Here is a 20,780-nt window from a genome sequence, read left to right on the forward strand (position 1 = left end):
AAAGAATTCTGAAAAAAATTGTATCATGGTTTCCACAAAAATATGAAGCCGCACAACAGATTTCAAAATTGATAATAATTAGAAATATTTTAAATCAGCATACTGGATTGATTTCTGAAGGATCATGTGACAATGAAGACTGGAGTAATGATGCTGAAAATTCAGCTTTGCATCACAGGAATAAATTACACTATATATATTTAAATAGAAAAATGTTTTTTGTTTCTTTTTTAATTGGAATAATACTTCACTGCCTGTAGGTTGACATTAACCAATAAGTCATTTCAGAAGCAGAGCAAGTTATGTAAAAAAAAAAAAAAAAAAAAAAAGACCCCTTGAGGAATTTGCACAAATATCAAGGATTTAATTTATAAAATCTAAACCAAATGAAAACATTTAATTAACAAAAGAAAACTAAACTAAAACTACAATTGCATGCTGCAATATGAACAAAAACTAAACAGAATTACAGAGAAAATGAACCAAGTTGTCAAATTTCCATTGCATTTAATCATCTGACTAAATCTTTTGACCACTGGTTTTTAACAGGTTGTCAGAAATAACCAATTAGGAAGTTAATCCATTAAATGTTGCTCAATCAAACTTTATTGGGTCCTAAAATAAAAAAAAACTAGGGCTGTGAATCTATAACGATTTAATTCGATTCACGATTCATAGGTGTTCAATTCAATTCAAGAACGATTTTTGCAAATTCAGAACGGTTCGATTTGAGATGATTCACATTAAAATTTGATGCGATTCAATTAATTCAATTCGATTCTGCCTTTTAATATGCATTTATAGGGATACTGACTGATATGCAGTGTTCCCTCTAATTTTTTTTTCTCGCTGAGCAAAACTTTTCTCTGTTGAGCTCACATTTTGGCCACCTGAGCAAAAACATACTTTATATCAGACCTGTACAATGAACGGTAACACACAAAAAAATGGTTTTATCATGCAACTGTAACATTAATGTGCCGTTTCTATTTTATTTGACCCTTGATGTAACTTAAGGATATATTAAATAATACGTTTGAAAACAAGCAGTTCAGTCACTAAATTAAGCACATTTCAGGTTACTTGAGATTTTTTTTTCACATTGCTGTATTAACTGTACCAGTCTCTACCAAGAAATTCTATTAAAAAATAATTTCTGTCCTCCTGCAGGGCAGTTCAATTCTTTAAAATAATATAATGAGCAGTTACAATGATGGTTTGGGACAACCATAATGTGTTTTTGTACAGTCAATTATTAGCAACAGACAGTGTTAAACCATCAAAATTATATGTTTATTGCTTATGAAACTCCCAGATTTTATATACCAGGACGTTAAGATTTTTCATGGCAAGGAGCCCTAAACAATCCCCTTGTGAGATATTTTTTTTATTAGGCTTACTTTATAATATAATACAATATAATATCATATTTAAGTATTTAAACTGATATACAGTATTATAACAGTTTAAATGCTTCCATTTGTTTTAATATATTATATAGTGAAAACAAAAGCATTTAAACTGATAGCTAAATATTTTTAAGAAAAGCGAACGTTAACTCGTTTATAGTTATCTAAACATCCCTGAAACCCATACCACCACACACAAAATCTATTTAAACTGAGGTAACGTTATATCACTGATGTATTTTGAGTTTGCAAGCTACACCTGTGGTGGGTGTGTGATTGTAAATGTCTCAGGAGTTTTGTTAGCATTCTGTGCCCATCATCCGTTATTTCCACCACTTTTCATTAAAACATGACGTTTTATTTCACAATTATTTTCGTTTCACGTTGCCTCTTGTATTGATGCATTTAATCCGCAAACATGACAGTATTCTTCCCGCGACTGATTTGGCTCAGGGCCAGCCAGCTCACACGCGCTCAATCGTTCTCTTTCTACGAAAACTGTAAACCGCATTCACCGGTTCCAACTCTATAGCGACAATAACTCTATAGCGGTTGTCCAGAGCACTGCAATTATTTCTCATTTAAACTACTACAATCATTTTCATGTCTGTTCTCTGCACGGCAATTATTTCTTCTGCGCGGTCGCGCAGCTTAGAGGGAACATGCTGACATGCTTCCCTCAACGTGTCTTAGGCAGGGTGTGAATTACACAGCGGCCTTCGGGGGGTCAGAGAGTAAGGGCAAAAAAAAAAAAAAAACCTTTTGTCCATTGTTAATGTTAGTTCTCAATGATGCTACATAACTTTATTTTAACAGCCTATAAAAATTGGCATTTGTGGAAATGTACATAAGCCAAAACTTTAAAAGGGCTTTAAAGTATTGTTAGGCCTAGTTCATATTAACTATAGTGGAGGATAGTGTCGTTATTTCGGCAGTTTCCTTTGTGCATTCAGTTTAACGACATTAAGTTTATAATTTCATTTATCATTCATTGAACTGTGCGTATGCTGCATTTAGACACTTACATTATTTGTTTGCTCCGTCCATGCAATAAATGCGTGCCTTGAAACTTCTCAGGTAATGTCGATGAACCATTTCCGACTTTTCCACAAAATAAAAGCGTTTTATTTCAACAGTAGTGACCGCACAATGACTTGATAGCTTTATCAATGTATTTTAAAGCACTGAATCACTATAGAATCGCGATTAATCTGATTATTTGCATTTTACATCGATTATAGACCGAAATAAATGATTCACGATGTTTCAAGATCGATGCATATGCATCGTCAGGATTTGTAATCGATGCATCGAGAAAACGAGTGAATCGTTACACCCCTAAAAAAACAACTAAACTGAAAAGAAAAAAAATACTAGCTAGTAACTACTGAAGTTTTCAAAACTATAAGTGCAAGTATTGAAATACAATGCGAGTCTGTCCACTCAAAGGACAACACAAACTTGGAAAACAATGGGTTTATGATTGAAAAGAAAACAATATGACTGATAAAGCACACTACACAATTGCCAATTACTTGTGCAATCGTATCAGTACACAAACAGCTGGAGAGATATTTATGGCTGTTACTCCACAGAAGGAGCATTTCAAGCTTGCTGGCTTTCATGCTCAAGCAACCCCCTTTAACCTCTGTTTGTATTTATTTTTAAATGAAGCTAGTAAACATTTATTTGCTCATTGCAGCTATAATTTTAGCATCCTGCTCGGGAGCGCCGAGGAGCAACAGAATAACACATACATGAGTCCAGCGGCCACAGGATGTCTGAAAATACATGAGGTTTGCCACATACACGGCAGTCTGCTGCGAAGAACTGAAATGAGTTGTGAACCAAAGAGACAGAGACACCTCAATCTTTTCATTCTGAACGTGAAGATCTACACGTCACATTTAGTTGGACCTCGTTAGACAGACAAATTAAAAATGTGCAAAGAATGCTGGAGACAGTGAAAACACACGTCTGGGGAAAGATACCATCAGAACTGGTAAAACCTAATTGAAGGGTAAATAATAAAGGTCACGACTTGGGGGGGAAAAAAGACCATCAGTGAACCTATTCAATGCTCTGACAGAGCCAAAGAATAAACTATGGCTGGTTAGTCCATCGTCTAAACTAATAAACCCTGTGGAAACAGGTGAGCAAAGCTATGAATAGCCAATATTGTAACTTTAACAAGCTAAGAGGCCCAATCAAATTAAGCTCAGAGGATCAAATCATTGAGAATGTTTAATATGATTGACTACTTATTCTGGGTGCTGTCAAGGTCAACTGGGCTTCAGCCCAACCATGTACAAATGATACCGTTTCAAACTCTAGTGAGCTGCCCAGCTGTCTACTGCTGTCTAGGTAGAACCCTAACTGAAATGAAACATCGTAAGTGGTCAATTTGGAACAACTTTTCAATACATTGATATGGCCTCTACAGCACACATAAATATTGGGTAAAACAGATCATTTAAATTTTTTTTTTTTTTTTTAGGACAAAAGACAAGTATAGTTAAAAAGTTTGAGGTCGGTAAGATGTATGATGTTTTTTTTGAAAGAAATCTCTTCTGCACACCAAGGTAGAATTTATTTGATTAAAAATATTGTAAAATTGTGAAATATTATTGCAATTTAAAATAGACGTTTTCTGTTTGAATATATTTTAAAGTGTAATTTATTCTTGTGATGGCAAAGCTGAATTTTCTGCATCGTTACTCCAGTCTTCAGTGTCACATGATCCTTCAGAAATCATTCGAATATGCTGATTAGCTGCTCAAGAAACATTTCAATATTGAAAACCATTGCGCTGCTTAATATTTTTGTGGAAACTGTTCCATTTTTTAGGATTCTTTGATGAATAGAAAGTTCAAAAGAACTTGATGAGAAGATATTGTTGAATAAAGTCTTGATTTTTGTTTTTTCGTGCACAAAAAGTATTCTCATCCCTTCATAAAATTAAAGTTGAACCAATGCAGTTACATAAACGGTTTTAACGATGTCTTTAGTACCTTTCTGGACATTGAAAGTGTTGATTATATTGCTGCCTAAGGATGAGTCATAAACCTCTTGGATTTCATTAAAAAATAAACGGAATTCTTACAGGTGTGGAACGACATGAGGGTGAGTAATTAATGACAGAATTTTGGGGTAAATTAACCCTTTAATGCATCCTTGCTAAATAAATATTAATTTGTTTAGTAAGTTAGTAAGACTTTTTGTGTGTGTATTTACAGCGAATTTTGGGATAGCCTTATATATGAAAGATATAATGCTGCCTTAGAATTGAATTGAATGTGTTGGGAGCTCACGCTGCCTATGATGTCTTGTAATCCCATCTACATAGATTTTGGAACAGATACGATATAATGCAAATTCAAATGGAAAACAAAATTCCATCCATTGTTATAATGCCACAATGATGCATAAAAATGCACAAGAACCCAAGAATTGTTTTATTATTATGGTGGACAAACATTGCGGGTGAAGTTTCGAGCCGGCACAAACTATTTGTGCTTTTGAGAAAAGCTTCACATATCTGCGCACTGCCGCCAATCCTCAAAACACTATAACTGAGTGCAATAATGACCAATCTTGCATAGATCTCCAAAAAAGATTCCATGAAAATGGCCACAAAATACAGGACTGCACTGGCAGTATAATTCCGGGCTTCGCCGTGTGGCAAGAAATAGACGCGACTACAGGCGTTTGTTTGTTAGAGCTCGAAGAACAGAATATGCGTGTGGGAGGCTGACTTCCTGTGGATGTCTGAGCAGAAAAAGAAACTAAAGACTTATTGACACACTATGTGACACATAGAAGAAGGTGAGAGAATTAAGGCCTGGATCATGAAGTGGCTGCGAGGCTGAGAAAACTAAAGTATATATTATTTTTTCAGCCATGTATAAAATATGCTTAATATTGGGTATCTGCTGTGAAACGGCTTTTTAAAAAAATAGTCCCCCTGCCCCAATCATAGGAGCCATCATTTCAAACAACATGTCAACATGAAATCAAAACCTACTTCCTAAATACGTGTTCCTAGAACAATTCATTCCTCCAAAAATTGATAAAAATGATGAGTAAAATCATATTGGTTATTCAATATCACTTTTAATAGTGTTCATACACTAATATGCTAACCTTTATGACACAGATCTGCGGTCACAATGACGCGGACACAACAGACGTAATGCATGGAAATACGTGCTTTGACAAGTTTCACTTCTGGTCTGCTGAGCTTGCACAGGGAGCTGAACCATACGCAAGAGCCTCTGGGTTTGAAAACTCACAGATGCAATCATCATTACACTGGAAGAGGAAGCAGATAAGTCACGGCACGATGCCAATATGGGGATGGATCTCTAAATGGTGGCCAGGCAAGTCATGTCAGTTTCAGACTCTGTAAGTGGCATGTCATCATGGAGCTCAGTGAGAAACAGAAAAGATTCTTTTGATAACGTGAAATCAAAATGCGCCAAATTTTTTTGATCCAAAAACAAAGAAAGAAAGAAAAAGCCTCCGGTTATACTGTGGAAAAGACAGACAAGTGTACACTATAGTTCAAAAGTTTGGGGTCTGTAAGATTTTTTTTTTATGTTTTTGAAAGAAGTCACTTATGCTAACCAAAGCTCTATTTATTTGATCAAAAAGTAAAAAAAAAAAAATATTGCAATTTAAAATAACTGTTTTCTATTTGTGTATTTTTAAAAATACAATTTATTCCTGTGATCAAAGCTGAATTTTCAGCATCATTACTCCAGTCTTCAGTGTCACATGATCCTTCAGAAATCATTCTAAAATGCTGAATTGCTGTTCAAGAAACATTTCTTATTATTATCAATGTTGAAAAAAGTTGTGCTGCTTCATATTGTTTGTGGAAACCATGATAATTTTTTTCAGCATTCTTTGATGAGCAAAAAAAAAAAAAAAAAAAAGTTCAAATAGAAATCTTTTGTAACATTTTAAATGTCTTTACTGTCAGTTTTGATCAGTGCACTGCTGATATGATTAATGCATCTTTGTTGAATAAAAGTTTTTACTTTAGTAGCAATAGGGCTGGGCGATAAAACGATAACGATATGTATCGCGATAGACGCGTGATCGATATCAATAAAAATGTGTTCGAAAAAACTTGATATTTTTTATTCTTCGTCGGAAGAAAACAAAGGTTGCGAAGCAAGTTTGGTTGCATTAACTCTCTATATGGCTCTGGGTTGCGCCATATCGTTGTCTCATGCTGGTCAGCTGGATTCCTTTATGGGGCGTATTACAGATAATTTCTAGGATTCCTATCCTATCTTACAATATCTTATCTATAGTTAGGAAATCTTAAACTGCTCAATCGAGTTTGGTAATCAACTGTCGGGTCTGTTACCAAGCAACTAAAGACGGGCAAACTGCTTCTGAGGTAAACCTAAAATCAAAATGCAGAAACAACGACGCACTTTTAATTCCAATGCGACAGAGACTCAAAGTTCCGTTGAAAAGGTAACGTTAATGTGACGAGCAGGGCCGGCGAGAGCCGTGAGAGAACGGCGCAAGACCGATGAAACGTGCAGCTGACGCTCATTATCACTCGCGCAGTTCTCTCACGATTCTAAATGATAATGTGAAATCAAAATGCACCAAATTTATAATTTATTTGATCAAAAAAAAAAAAAGAAAGAAAGAAAAAGCATCCGGTTATACTGTGGAAAAGAAAGACAAGTGTACACTATAGTTAAAAAGTTTGGGGTCTGTAAGATTTTTTTTTTTTATGTTTTTGAAAGAAGTCATTTATGCTAACCAAAGCTCTATTTGATCAAAAAGTAAAAAAAAAAAAATATTGCAATTTAAAATAACGGTTTTCTATTTGTATATTTTTAAAAATACAATTTATTCTTGTGATCAAAGCTGAATTTTCAGCATCATTACTCCAGTCTTCAGTGTCACATGATCCTTCAGAAATCATTCTAATATGCTGAATTGCTGTTCAAAACATATCTTATTATTATCAATGTTGAAAAAGGTTTTTATTTCTGCTTCATATTGTTTGTGGAAACCACAATACATTTTTTTCAGGATTCTTTGATAAACAAAAAAAAAAGTTCAAAAAGAAATCTTTTGTAACATTTTAAATGTCTTTACTGTCAGTTTTGATTAATGCATTGCTGATATGATTAATGCATCTTTGTCGAATAAAAGTTTTTACTTTAGTAGCAATAGGGCTGGGCGATAAAACGATATGTATCGCGATAGACGCGTGATCGATATCAATAAAAATGTGTTTGAAAAAACGTTCGATATTTTTTATTCTTCGTCGGAAGAAAACAGAGGTTGCGAAGCAAGTTTGGTTGCATTAACTCTCTATATGGCTCTGGGTTGCGCCATATCGTTGTCTCATGCTGGTCAGCTGGATTCCTTTATGGGGCGTATTACAGATAATTTCTAGGATTCCTATCCTATCTTACAATATCTTATCTTATCTATAGTTAGGAAATCTTAAAACTGCTCAATCGAGTTTGGTAATCAACTGTCGGGTCTGTTACCAAGCAAATAAAGACGCGCAAACTGCTTCTAAGGTAAACCTAAAATCAAAATGCAGAAACAACAAAGCGATAGAGATTTAAAGTTCCATTGAAAAGGTAACGTTAATGTGACGAGCAGGGCCGGTGAGAGCCGTTTTTGTCGAGTTAGGATGCTTCTGTAATACGCGTTTCCTATCCATAGTTAAGATACGATTATGCACTTAAGAAATGACCATGGTTCAAACAGATAAGATAGGATTCTGTAGTTAAGATCTTTCTGTAATAAGGTGAACAGCTAGTGAACTTCCTAGCACTAAACTTGCACTAAATTCTCAGGTTTCTCTATGTTTATATTTAACACTTTGCACTATTTAATTACACTTTATTGAGCATTTCTTACATTTTCTTTCATTTTGCACCTTAAATGTTAAGAGATAATTGTTAAGTGTTCATTGTGACTTTAGACTTATGTTTACATTTTAATTATTTGAGTTTTCCACATTTCTGTCTTAATAACTGAGGGGATTATGATCAGAGGAAGGTTAAGCTTAAAATAAAAATGTTTAAATGTAATATATTTTTCTCCTGGTCCTTATTTTAAATGGGTCATAAAAAAAGTGTCAATAATTATCGATATCGACCGATATGAAACACTGATATCGTGATACAGTTTTCAGCCATATCGCCCAGCCTTAAGTAGCAATAACAGTGTCCTAACTAGATAGCTAAAATGCTGAATGGTTAGGATGAAAGAACACATTTTTCTTAAAAAAAAAAAAAAAAATTTCCAGGTTAGGACATAGTATTAAATGAGTTACTAATATTATTCCTTATTTTATTTAACATTGAGAAAGTCTATTCTACCAAGACAATGAACAGACCAAATAAATGCACTGACAGTTTAGTGACACAAAAGTCATAAATCAAGGCGCAGATGGAAAAAATGTGGAACCCAGTATTGGCTTACAGCTTCCATTCTTTGTCTCGTCATTTACGGCTGTTTTCCGAGCAAACGGATGGGCTGACAACTAAATAATGGCTGAAGAATGGCCTGTCAATATCAGTCAGAATGTGAATGATCACTCAAAGTCACGTGACAGGAGACAAAACGCTGTACAACATGACATGCGATTTACATCTTGCATTGTTCTTGCTTGAGGGCTTTTCTCTATTTTCAATGGAACAAACTGCTACTTTACAACGCTCTTAATTGGCACATTTGTTGGAATAACTAAGACAACTCTTCTTTCAGTTGTAATTTGTGTGTAGAAGTCCCACACGTCGTTCAGATATAACATCTGTGACAACATAATTGGTGTAAAGATTAGCCAAACTGCGCTTTGTTCACTACTGTCTTCTAGCAGAACTTCTGCATTCATTGTGTCTACATTTAATAACAGGCTCAAAATAAGGGATTTTAAGGACTTTCCCCAAGAGTACGTTACACAGCAACTTTCTCAGTTTTACTAAAAAGCACAACGAAAAAGCAAACTTCCATATTTATCATGAAAGCATGGACACTATCAGAAACTATCAATAACCGTTTTTGGGATCACTATTATGAAGAAAATAATACTTTAATTCAGCAAGGATGCATAAATTGACAATATTATTGATCAAAGAATCCTGAAAGACACTGTATGATGGCTTTTCACAAAAATATAAAGCAGCATAACTGTTTTCAACATTGATAATTGATAAATGTTTCTTAAGCACCAAATCAGCATATTAAAATGATTGCAATATATAGAAGCTCTATATTACAGAGTTTCATTCTTTACAAAGGAAAAAAAAAAAATACTAGTCATTATTATTTATTTGCTAAAACACTAAAAATCTTACTTATCCCAAACCTTTGAAAAGGGAGTATATCACATAAGTTATTTTATATATCTGTCACTTTCGGCTAAAGCATTTCTACTGTCTGAGATATTTACCATCAAACGGACACATCAGAGAGACTGGCAAACACATTATGGTTAAGGGTTGATTGATCGGGCGCCAATCGTTATCGGCCAATAATAGCTTTATGTAGTTTGATCAGTGGTCCCTATGAAGGCCAATCGAAGACACAAAATTCGCGAGACAATTTTTCTATGCACAGCTAAAATTGCTTTATTACATTCACCAATCCGGCAGTTCTACCAGACGTCTGAAAAGGACAATAAATTTGCAAGCCCAAGTTTATCATCCAAACCAGCTAGATTAGAGATGGTCATAAAATAAAGTCTACTGTTGCTAAACTGCAGGACATGCTCGATAAAACAGATTAAAACTGCATTGAGATACTGTTCCCCAAGTATTCTGTGGAAAACGGAGAAGCAAACTGAACTTTGAGCTTTGAGTTTGTGCCTGAAAAGATTAAAACACACAGAAATATGACAAAATGCCTGGCAGTTGGGAAATAAGTCGATTGTGTAACAGTTAGGGGTTGGGTACTTATATCGGTACCTGAAATTTGGTGCCAGTACCCAATGGTACCTTTTTTCGGTATTTTACTCTGTGTAATAACAAAAACATTTATTTCAGTGAAAAAAAAAAAAAAAATATATATATATATATCTCCAAACCTCTCAATTTCAATTTTTTTTTTTTTAATTTAGAAATTTTACACACTACACAAAATAAACATATGCGAGCGCTGTAGTATGGACGAGATCACATTACAGCTGAGAATTCAAACGTCACGAAAGACCATTTCTCACGCTGTTCTTCACCTCTGCTTTTCAGTGTTGCGTTCAGACACATGTGCCGTGAGTGATTCCTCAGCACAGTAGCACAAAAGTGTCGTTTCTTTTTCTCCACAATGCTGTCAGAGCTGGAGTTTGACTAACATCACGTGGAAAATATGACTGTGACAATATTTAGTATGTAACAACATATGGAGTGTGCGTGAGAACAGTTTGAGAACGCAGAACTAATATGAGAATAACAATTCTCATTAACAACGTGGATCATAGATCATATACAAGCGCGTTTCAAGTATTTACTGACATATTGCAAATAGAGTTGTCTCTGTCTGCATCTAGTTTTATGACATGTAACCACACTTCAGAACGTTTAGCCATTGCCCTTTGTGTTGTGTTTGAACAAGTTGCTGGGGTGACTTTGCATGGTCTCTCTCTCTCTCTCTAACATACCTTACTCTCGCGCCCAGATGCGTTCTCAGGTAACGGAATTTGGCACCGATTGATTAATGATAATCAGTACTCTGTAGTACCAACGTAATTCGGCCGGTGCCCGGTACAGAGTTAGGTACCCAACCCTAGTAATAGTATATTGGATCCGTGCATTCGGTCTTAAAGTGACAGCAGCCTAATTTACCTGCTGCTGTCTGTGTCATTAATGTGAATCAAACAACAAAAGGACAGAGAAAAATCACTCATTTCTCTTTAGCAGATTTAGTACGATTAATCTATATTTAATTTATACAGTGAAGACCATGCAGTGTTGTTTCACATGCAATTAACTTTCTGTTTCTGTTTTTTTATTTTTATTATTTTTATTTTACAGGAATGCTAGGCCTATATTTGTCTAAGCTGTGAGAAGGAATGGAATATGTTGCACACGCTGCTTGCCAATAAATAAAGAGTTGTCAATTCATAATACTTTCTCATCTCTTCATTTTTTAATACATTGTTGTTAAGAATATTGGCCTATTATTTATTTCGGTGATCAGTATCAGATAATACTGCTGCCAGTGATTGGCAATCGGCCCCAAAAATCCTGATCGGAGCACCATTACTAATGTTTAGACACTAATATGCGGAAGGCAGCAACCAGGACAGGACAAGGTCAGCAAGTGAGAGATACGACAGCAGCTGCGAGAAGGTTCCCAGATCGACAGGTTTAATATAACACGAGTGTCCAGCTGAGCAGTGCCAAGGTTTGATATCACTGGTTAAGTGTAAAAAGATTAGATAAAAGAGTGCCCTGAGGTGGGTGGGTGGTTGCTTACTGGACCAAGTCAGAAAAGTCCACCCACACGTCTCTATGATGATCTGACCTCTAGATTTGGCTCGGGTCCCTCGTTAACGTTAACTATAATGATAATAACTATATTAGTTTTCACAGCAATGTTTATTATAAACGCGCTGAAGTTTTATCATTGGCCGCTTTAATGCTCGAGCACTTGGCTAGATTCTGATTGGCTGTCAATGTTCTTATTATTCATCAGTTGGAAAAATTATGGTTATTGTCATAGTTATTGGTGTGAACAGGCCTTTACAGGTCAGAGTGATGCTTGACTTAGCAAATTAAGACAAATTGGGCAATTCTGAGAAAAACAGACAGAGAAAATGTGACATTTCATTATACCCGCTTAAATTGCGCACAGAATCATCTCAAGTATTCGCGAGCCCAAAGCAGAGGTCAGATGAGACTGTTTGCGCTCTGGCCATAAACAAACAGAAGCTGAGCAGCAGCACAGACAGATACACATCTGAAGAGCTCCAAACAGACAAAGACGCTTAATATCAGTATTTAAGGGAGTAACAGGCTGCCATTTTGAGCTGTGAGGTCTTTGAGGTCACTTTACGAGGCTGAAGCTCTCGCAGGGCCCGTCGAGACTTGCAGTGCAGTAGGTCTCGGCCGTTTCCATAAAGAACCAGAGGCAGAATGCTCCGACATTAATAGCAGGTTGCCCAGCTGTGCCGTCTCTAACTAATCCTGCACGGCTGTAATTAAAGCACACATCAAATGCGCATTAAAATCCCAGTGGCCCCAGTCACAGGGGAGGCTCGTTAAGACTTGGAGGTTCCAATTCCGCCCCATTCCACAAGCCGAAAAAGATTCATGGAGCACCTCTGATAACTTTCCAACCCTTTAATTTTTCCATTTTGCAAATTTGTGAAAAGCGATGTCACATTTACGGTGACGAATTGTGCATGTGGCTTCTTCATCTGGAGCAGATGGAAAAAAAGTAATCTCGCCTTGACGGATGGTCTTGGTAGACTAAACGATACGCAAAGACTTATTTGAGATGTTGGAGAAAAATGCAAAGTGCTTTACTCAAAACTAGCAGAAAACAGGAAAAAAAAAGAAAAAAAAAAAAAGAAGGAAATCCAGATAAACATTAACAGCACAGAAAGATCCACACAAAACTTCTAGTTTCTTTTCCCATAGCAAACACCTGAAGCTGTAGATGGAGGAACATGCCTAGGTCACACTTCACCCCAAAATCAAATAGTATTTTCTGTCTGAAAAACACTATTTTAGGACCACGATATTTAAAAATTCCAAAATATTTATGGAAATTAAGCACATTTTCCTCCACAAATTACTGTAACACATGAATAGTGCTTGTATTATGCATAATTGTAGTCATTTCCACAGGTTTCGCTCTCACACCAAAAGTAATCTATATAAGTGGTGCGCAAATAAAGCTGCTTCTCAAACAGCTCTCAAGCACCAAATTGACTTGGCTTATTGCACTTAAATGGTCAAATACATACATAATTATGTCAAAATAATCAACTTGCCACGTATTCAGATAAATACAGTCAGTTTTGGAACGTAAATAGCTGAGAGAAAACGCATGATGTTGTGTAACAGTATATCGGATCCGTGCATAAACTCTTAAAGTGACAGCAGCCTAATAAACCTGTCTGTCATGTTAATCAAAGAACAAAAAACAAAGAGAAAAATCGCTCACTGCTCTTGACTGAATAACTTGTGACTTTAATTGTAAGCATTAATCTGTTTGATTTTTAAAAGATCAATAAATACTGTACAATAAATACTTAGATCAATAAATACTGTATTGCTCATTGTTAGTTTATGCAGTAACTAATATTAACTAATGGGATCTTATTGTAAAGCGTTTACCTGTAATGGAATGAAATAAAAAAAAAAAAAAATGGATTAAAAGTATTAAGAATCATGGAGAATTATTAGAAATTCTCTCAAAATGAAAACATCTAGAAACTTTACAGTAATGACAAATGGATAAAATCTACTTAAATGACATGAAAACAATGCAAAAAATTGAATGGTCCTAAAAGAGGATTAATTTTCTTGATGCAAAAAAGAACATTTTTAGATTTTTTTGTGAAATATGACCAACATGTTCTCTGCAAATGGCCAGTCTTTTTTAAAGTAGTTTTCAGCTACTCAGTCTGCTCACAAAAAGAAAAGGGGAAGATGATGCCATAATAGTATAAGATGGTGACCTTCATCCATTGGAGAGATGATGACTCATCTCTCCAAGGTCAGAGGTCACCCTTTCAAAAAGTCAGTGTCCAATCTCCAATTCATTTCCTATGAGTCACCCCATCACGGCTCTGATAAAACAGCTGATCTAAAACAGCCATCCCTGGTTGGCAGAGATAGGCCATGTTCCCGTTTGAACACATTCCACTATTGTCCAGCTCTATCAGTAATACCTGGTCAGGTATCGCCGAAATCCTTTGAAGGATCAAAGCCACCTAGGAAAAAAGAATGCAGCTCTTTTCTGCTTCACTCTAACCTATAATTTTCAGTAGCATGAAAATTGCAGCTCTGAGAGTTCAATGAAGAGGCATTTTCGAACAATATGCATTATAAACCTTGAGCTGCAGGAAATATAGGACACTAATAATTATGCAAAGGGTACTCTGCTTTATCTTGGTCATGTGATCACTGTGGTTTGGCCCTGTAATTATACAAACTACACACACAAATAAATAATAATAATAATAAAAAAAAAAAAATGCAGGTGTGTTGCACGTTATGCCCCACAAACTTCAACTCATCTTACCTCATAGGACCAGACGCACTGTACCCCGGCGAATCGGCGCACGCAGCGGCCCACCTCCACGTCCTCATGGGTGGTGTACATCTCCTGCAGGCACTGGCGGATGTGGGGCACCATCCTGCGCAGCACCTCACGGCTCATGATGACGCCAGGGCCGCCCATGCAGAAGTTCTCCCCTGGTTCCAAGGCCAGCTTGCCCAGTTCGTCACGGGCGCCCATGCCCGTCTGGCCAAGAAAGATGGCCTCGCTGCTGTTGAGACTCCTCAGAAAGCTCTCCAGCTTCTCGCTTTTGATGTAGACGTCGTCGTCGGCTCGCATGAACCACTCGAACTGGTCCAGGTAGTGGTCATGCATGTACTTGAGCATCATGAAGGACTTCTTCTGTGGAGGGTATGAGTCGTCCACGTTCTGCAGAGCCACAATGGGAATTGGGATTGTCGTGTCAGAACCCTCGCTGGAGAAAAATTCCACTTTGCCAGGAATAGTCTTGGCCCAGGTCCTACATAACACAAAAAAGGAGAAATATGTGTGTGAGCATCATAACACAAACAAAAAAACTTCACTAACAGTTCATAATTAGCGACCGATCAACCACTAAATTGGCCTGGGGTGAGCAGTATGACCAAAACCCTACATCATGTTAACATTAAATCACAATATAGTTATTTGTGCTGCAAATTTACCCCAAAATGTTTTATGTAGTACCCTAACAAAACAGTTATGTCTATTTTTCTATAATATCAAACGAAAGGCATTTCAAGGATCTATTATTAAAAATAACAAATGAATAGTAGTAATAATAATAAAAAGTTATCTCTCCTATCAAAAGCAAAATCTGCTGACAATATTGTTTTTTAATACTCAAGTGAATTTTGAGTAAATATTGTGTTTATTTCAGCTATTTTGTTTACAAATTCTCACATCATCGTTAAATTATCAGGATTGTGATTAGGACATTTTTTTTTTCAAAATTTCAAACCAAATTTCCCTATTCAATATGGATAAACAACAACAACGAAAATAATAATAATAATTATTAAAAATTGTATTATTTTAAACTTACAATTAAAACAAACCATAGCAATAAGAATGTAGCAATAATATTAATGTACTGAAAAATAAAACAACCGTTTATTATTATTATATCAATGGTCCGCCTTTCGTATTCAAGTTACGAAGAAAGTGTAAACTGGTGTTGCGCCAGTGTTGCGTTTTTTCCGTAAGTTAAATAAGGAAGGCGCAGGACGAAGCATAAGCTTTTTGAACTGTGAGAGTTTTACACTTTCTTCGTAACTTGAATACGGAAGGTGGTCTGGCGGAAGCTAGATATTTTACTTCATAACTTGTTAAATATGGATTTTTTTTTTTGCACAAATGCATCGCTTCTCTTCAGAAGGCCTTTATTAACCCTCCGGAGCCGTGTGGAGTATGTTTATGATGGATGGAAGCACTTTCTTCAGCTCATACTCGTGAACCCTGTTCACTGCCATTATAAAGCTCTGATGCATAAGGATATTTATTCATATATCTCTGATTGTGTTCATCAGAAAGTCATATATATTTAGGATGGCTTGAGGGTGAGTAAAGCTTGGGACGATTTTCATTTGAAAGTGAACTACTCCTTTAAAAAGGAACACTCCACTTTTTTTGAAAATAGGCTCATTTTCCACCCCCCCTAAAGTTAAACAGTTGAGTTTTACCGTTTTCGAATCCATTCAGCCGATCTCCGGTACCACTTTTAGCATAGTTCATTGAATCTGATGAAACCAATAGCATCTCGCTCAAAAAAAATGATCAAAGACTTTCGATATTTTTCCTATTTAAAACTTGACTCTTCTGTAGTTAAATTGTGTACTAAGACCAATAGAAAATGAAAAGTTGCGATTTTCTAGGCCGATATGGCTAGGAGCTATACTCTCATTCCGGCATAATAATCACAGAACTTTGCTGCCGTACCATGAGTGCAGCAGGCGCAAATATCGAAACTCTTTGGTCATTTATTTTGAGCGAGATGCTATTGGTCTTATCCGATTCAATGAACTATGCTAAGCTATGCTAAAAGTGGTACAGCCAGACCCGGAGATCGGCTGAATGGAGACTTCAACACTTCACTTGGGTAATATAAGGTAGGAAAATACCTAGTATCTTTCATAGGTTGGGAAATACGAGAAAAAAAAATATATATATTATGATTATGTACTGTATCAGCATTGAGACAAAAACCTTGGGTATGCAGCACTGTTCAGAATATACTGCCATGAGGAACTGAAGACTTGAGTAAAAAGACTCCCTCAAGTTATTATCAGGATGATGAACAAATTGAGCAAGAAGTAGCATTAGGATGATTCAGATGGTTTTAAAACAAAAGTCCCAAGCTGATTATCGGTTTTCTTTCCACATGTTTATAGTTAAACTAAATGGAGTACTCAGCATGCCAGAAGCTCCATTCTGCCATGACCCTGTCGTGTAGGAGGACACTTACAGCAACTAAATCAGTTCAGCAGAGCTTCAGAGATACACATAATTTAACACTGCAACATTCCTGTCCAGACACTCAAGCATGAGTCTCTAAAATACATTTGTGTCCCGCATGTCAGCGCGTGGAAAGGCTGCACTGTTTTTGTTCAGATAATATCCCCTCTTCTTGCCAACATCTAATTTTACCAAAACCCTGCTTCCTGTTCTCTGCAACTAAAGGGGAAACCAAAGATACCCGTGTTAACCTTTTGCACACTTCAGCAGTGAAGACATGGTGTCATTCTGACATTTACAAAGACGACACCAAGCTCTGCTTTGACAGACTACCTTCCTCATTTTCTTGCATGAAATAAGCATTTTGTAATTTTGCTTACTCATGCAAATCAAATAATGCAATCAAATCAATAAGAGAGGAAATAATAAGATTTAGCAATCCTTGGAGAACACATTCTCTAGATGCTTTGCATCTTCAAATCGCTCCTGTGCAGAACTAGAAGCACTTAATCGTAGGAAATACAGCAACAAGAGCTTCAGCCATTGTAAATACTTCTGTGATGCTCTGGCTTTTCCACCAAGGCAATTATAATACTGCTAATAATATGACATAAATGTTTGCTTCAACACAACTCTGTCCTCTCCATCCTTACACAAATTACCACGGCAATCACTATAGTCTCCGCCAAAGCACCATACAAATACTATTCCTAAAATAATAACGGGGTATTAGCCAAAAGTGCAATTTAAAAATGAGAGGAAGATACTGACCACAATGATTCTTCATTTAAGACTGCATTTAATCACCTGTGAAACCTCAAAAGAGGAAATTAAACAGCTGAAATAAAATGAGTCATCATAACACAGTTCTCTCACATCCCATCCTTACTAATGGTAATGACAGTTACTTTACTACAGTATAACTGTGGCAAAAATGGTATTTGGCAGAAGTGTCATTAAACACAATGGAAAGAATCTGAATGCTTTTACAAGATACAGTATTATTATTACTATATTAAAGTAAAAATACATAATTATGACATTTCGGCAGAAATTATGGGTACCATTATGGTGATTCTTTGTACAGGAATGTGTTTTATTATAATGTTGATGAAATAAAGCATAACCTTGGCCTCGGTCACCACCAAAATACCACAGAATTACTTTACTACAGTATAACTGTGGTAAAAATTGTATTTGTCAGAAGTGTCATCAAATACAATGAGAAAAATCTGAATGCTTTTACAAGATACAGTATTATTATTACTATATTGAAGTAAAAATACATAATTATGACAATTCGGCAGAAATTATGGGTACCATCATGGTGTTTCTTTCTACAGGAATATGTTAAACCCTGTTAACCCTGGCCTCTCTCCAACAAAATACAACAGAATTATTGTTAATATTTAGCTAATTATGACACTTACGTGAAAGCATTGAATTACCTGTAACTGGTATTTGCCAAATATGACAAATGTATTTTTGAAGAAATACATTTTTACGACTTTAAGTTACACCTCAGTTACCAAGGTGATTTAACGTAACGTTACGTTACGTGAACGCGTTAAATTACCAATAACAGCCGTCCAAAAACTAACTAGTAACTTAGCTACAATAAAATTGCTCCAGCATATAACCTGACCTCTTTCTATCCTTACCATGATTTACTCTGGTAACCAGCCAAAATACCATCGTTACTACTACAATAAATGTGCAGTACCGTTTCTTCACGCTCGTAACTATGCTGTGTTTGGGCGAAACTACGGTCACCATGGTGATTCTTCGTAAGTGGACGCGATGAATTACCTATATGCTGCCACGGCGCGGTTGTTCAGGTACTTCTGCGCGGTCATGACGCCCACGAACAGGAAACTGTTGGACTGGGGCACCGCGGGCTTCTCGGTGCCGGGCATCAGCACCCCTCCGTACTCCTTCTTCATCATCATCATCCCTCCTCCACCTCCGCAGCCACCCGTGCCACCGCTCGCCCGCCGCTTGTGACCCGCTTTCTTCAGCTCAGTGGCCCGGGGCAGGATGAGCCTGGACGCCAGTGTGAACCCAACTACCAGACCCAGCAACACACTGAACCACGATCTGCGACTTCTGCCTGCCATTTCAGCTTATACTCAAAGCTCCGGATCAGTCAGGGCTTTTATTTCTTTGTGCCTTCGGTTCGTTTTAAACGCCACCCGCTGCTGCAGTCCCGTCCAGAACACTGGGTTTGGGTCCGAGCATGATCGCCGCTGATCACCGTTCACTGCCGCTGTGTACGTTGCAGCGCTCCAGTCCCCATATATCACCAGCCACTGCCATCTAATCACCAGCTATCCGCTCCACACGAGCCATGATCGGGTTCGTGAAGGTATTTCCGTCGTTTGGAGCCTAAATCGGAGATAAGTCAAGGGAAATTAACGGTCTGCTGTCTAAAGAAGTGCGGCTGCATCCTCGTTCTCGAGACTATCTCGCCATTGTGAGTGAGCGCGAGTGCTTGAAACGCGTCTGCGACGACGCGGCTTAACCGTCAAGGGTTTTTGACACGCTGCAGGCGCCGTAGCTCGTTCCTGATTGGCTGAGGACAGCTAGCTGATGACGTTTCATGCATGGGAAAAGCGTTGCGTCCTTTGTCGCGTGAATTCAGTTGTTCCTTTGAGAGGTTAATCATTAAACTTTGTTTATTGTAATGGATGCACACGCTTTACTATAGAATTTTATTTCATAATGTATTTATTAAATGCCAGTTTTCGCCTTAAATCATATAAGTACTTTAAATAGATTTAAGTCTCAAAATAAAAACATATCTTCTGAAGAGAACAAAATATATTTTCCATACAAAACTGAACGAAAGAAAAGCTATTGTAATGATTTTGGTGTGCAGTCTTTATTCAAAAAATAATGTGACAAATTTATTTTTTTAAATTGACAAATCTAGGATTCACTTCGTGAGGAATTTGTAAGGCTTAAAATATTTTTAATATCATAATACTCTTTGGATAGTGCATGTTTAAACAACGTTATGTCAAGTTCACTTTATTTTATATTTTTTTAAATATATTAATTATGTATTGATATTTCTTATTTAATGGTCAAATTTCATATTATGAGAATTAAGGTTATTTCTCTAATTTTACAATAGGATTCCTTTCGTTTATAACTATGACCAAATCACGTGCTAATTATATATATATATATATATATATATATATATATATATATATATATATATATATATATATATATATTTTTTTTTTTATTTATTTATTTATTTATTTTTTTTCAATATATTAATTATATATTTATATTTCTTATTTAATAGTCAAATTTCTGATTATGGTTTCCCATGAAAATTAAGCTTAATTCTCTAATTTTATAACAGGATTCGCTTCGTTTATAACTATGACCAAATCACGTGCTAATCTCGCCACCTAGTGGATAAAGTGTGACCTCGCGAGATTCTTCTGCTGTGTATTTTCCTGTCGTAACATATATGACTAAGACAAAATTATTTAGTTTTTTTTTTTTTTATCACAGAATCATAATTAACTGAACATAAGGGTGAATTTGAATAATCTAATTACATGATGTTATTTTTGCCAGGTCCCTATATACAAACTAACCTCTAACATTAAATACTAGAAATTCACAATTTGTTTTGAA

The 20,780-nt window shown here is 36.2% G+C and overlaps 1 protein-coding gene across 1 annotated transcript in view; it reads right to left on the reverse strand.

Annotated features, from left to right (window-relative positions):
• chsy1 (chondroitin sulfate synthase 1) overlaps positions 1-19,628 on the reverse strand; it is a 77,647-nt gene extending 58,019 nt beyond the window's left edge. Inside the window, exons 1-2 of the mRNA XM_067400382.1 lie at positions 18,933-19,628; positions 14,655-15,150 (exon numbers count right to left, since the gene is read on the reverse strand). Coding sequence (XP_067256483.1) covers positions 14,655-15,150; positions 18,933-19,240 — 804 coding nt within the window. The 5' untranslated portion in view covers positions 19,241-19,628. The remainder of the gene's footprint in view (positions 1-14,654; positions 15,151-18,932) is intronic.
• Between the last annotated feature and the right edge of the window lie 1,152 nt (positions 19,629-20,780).

The sequence above is a fragment of the Chanodichthys erythropterus genome, chromosome 11 (assembly GCF_024489055.1).
Source record: "Chanodichthys erythropterus isolate Z2021 chromosome 11, ASM2448905v1, whole genome shotgun sequence".
NCBI lineage: Eukaryota > Metazoa > Chordata > Actinopteri > Cypriniformes > Xenocyprididae > Chanodichthys > Chanodichthys erythropterus.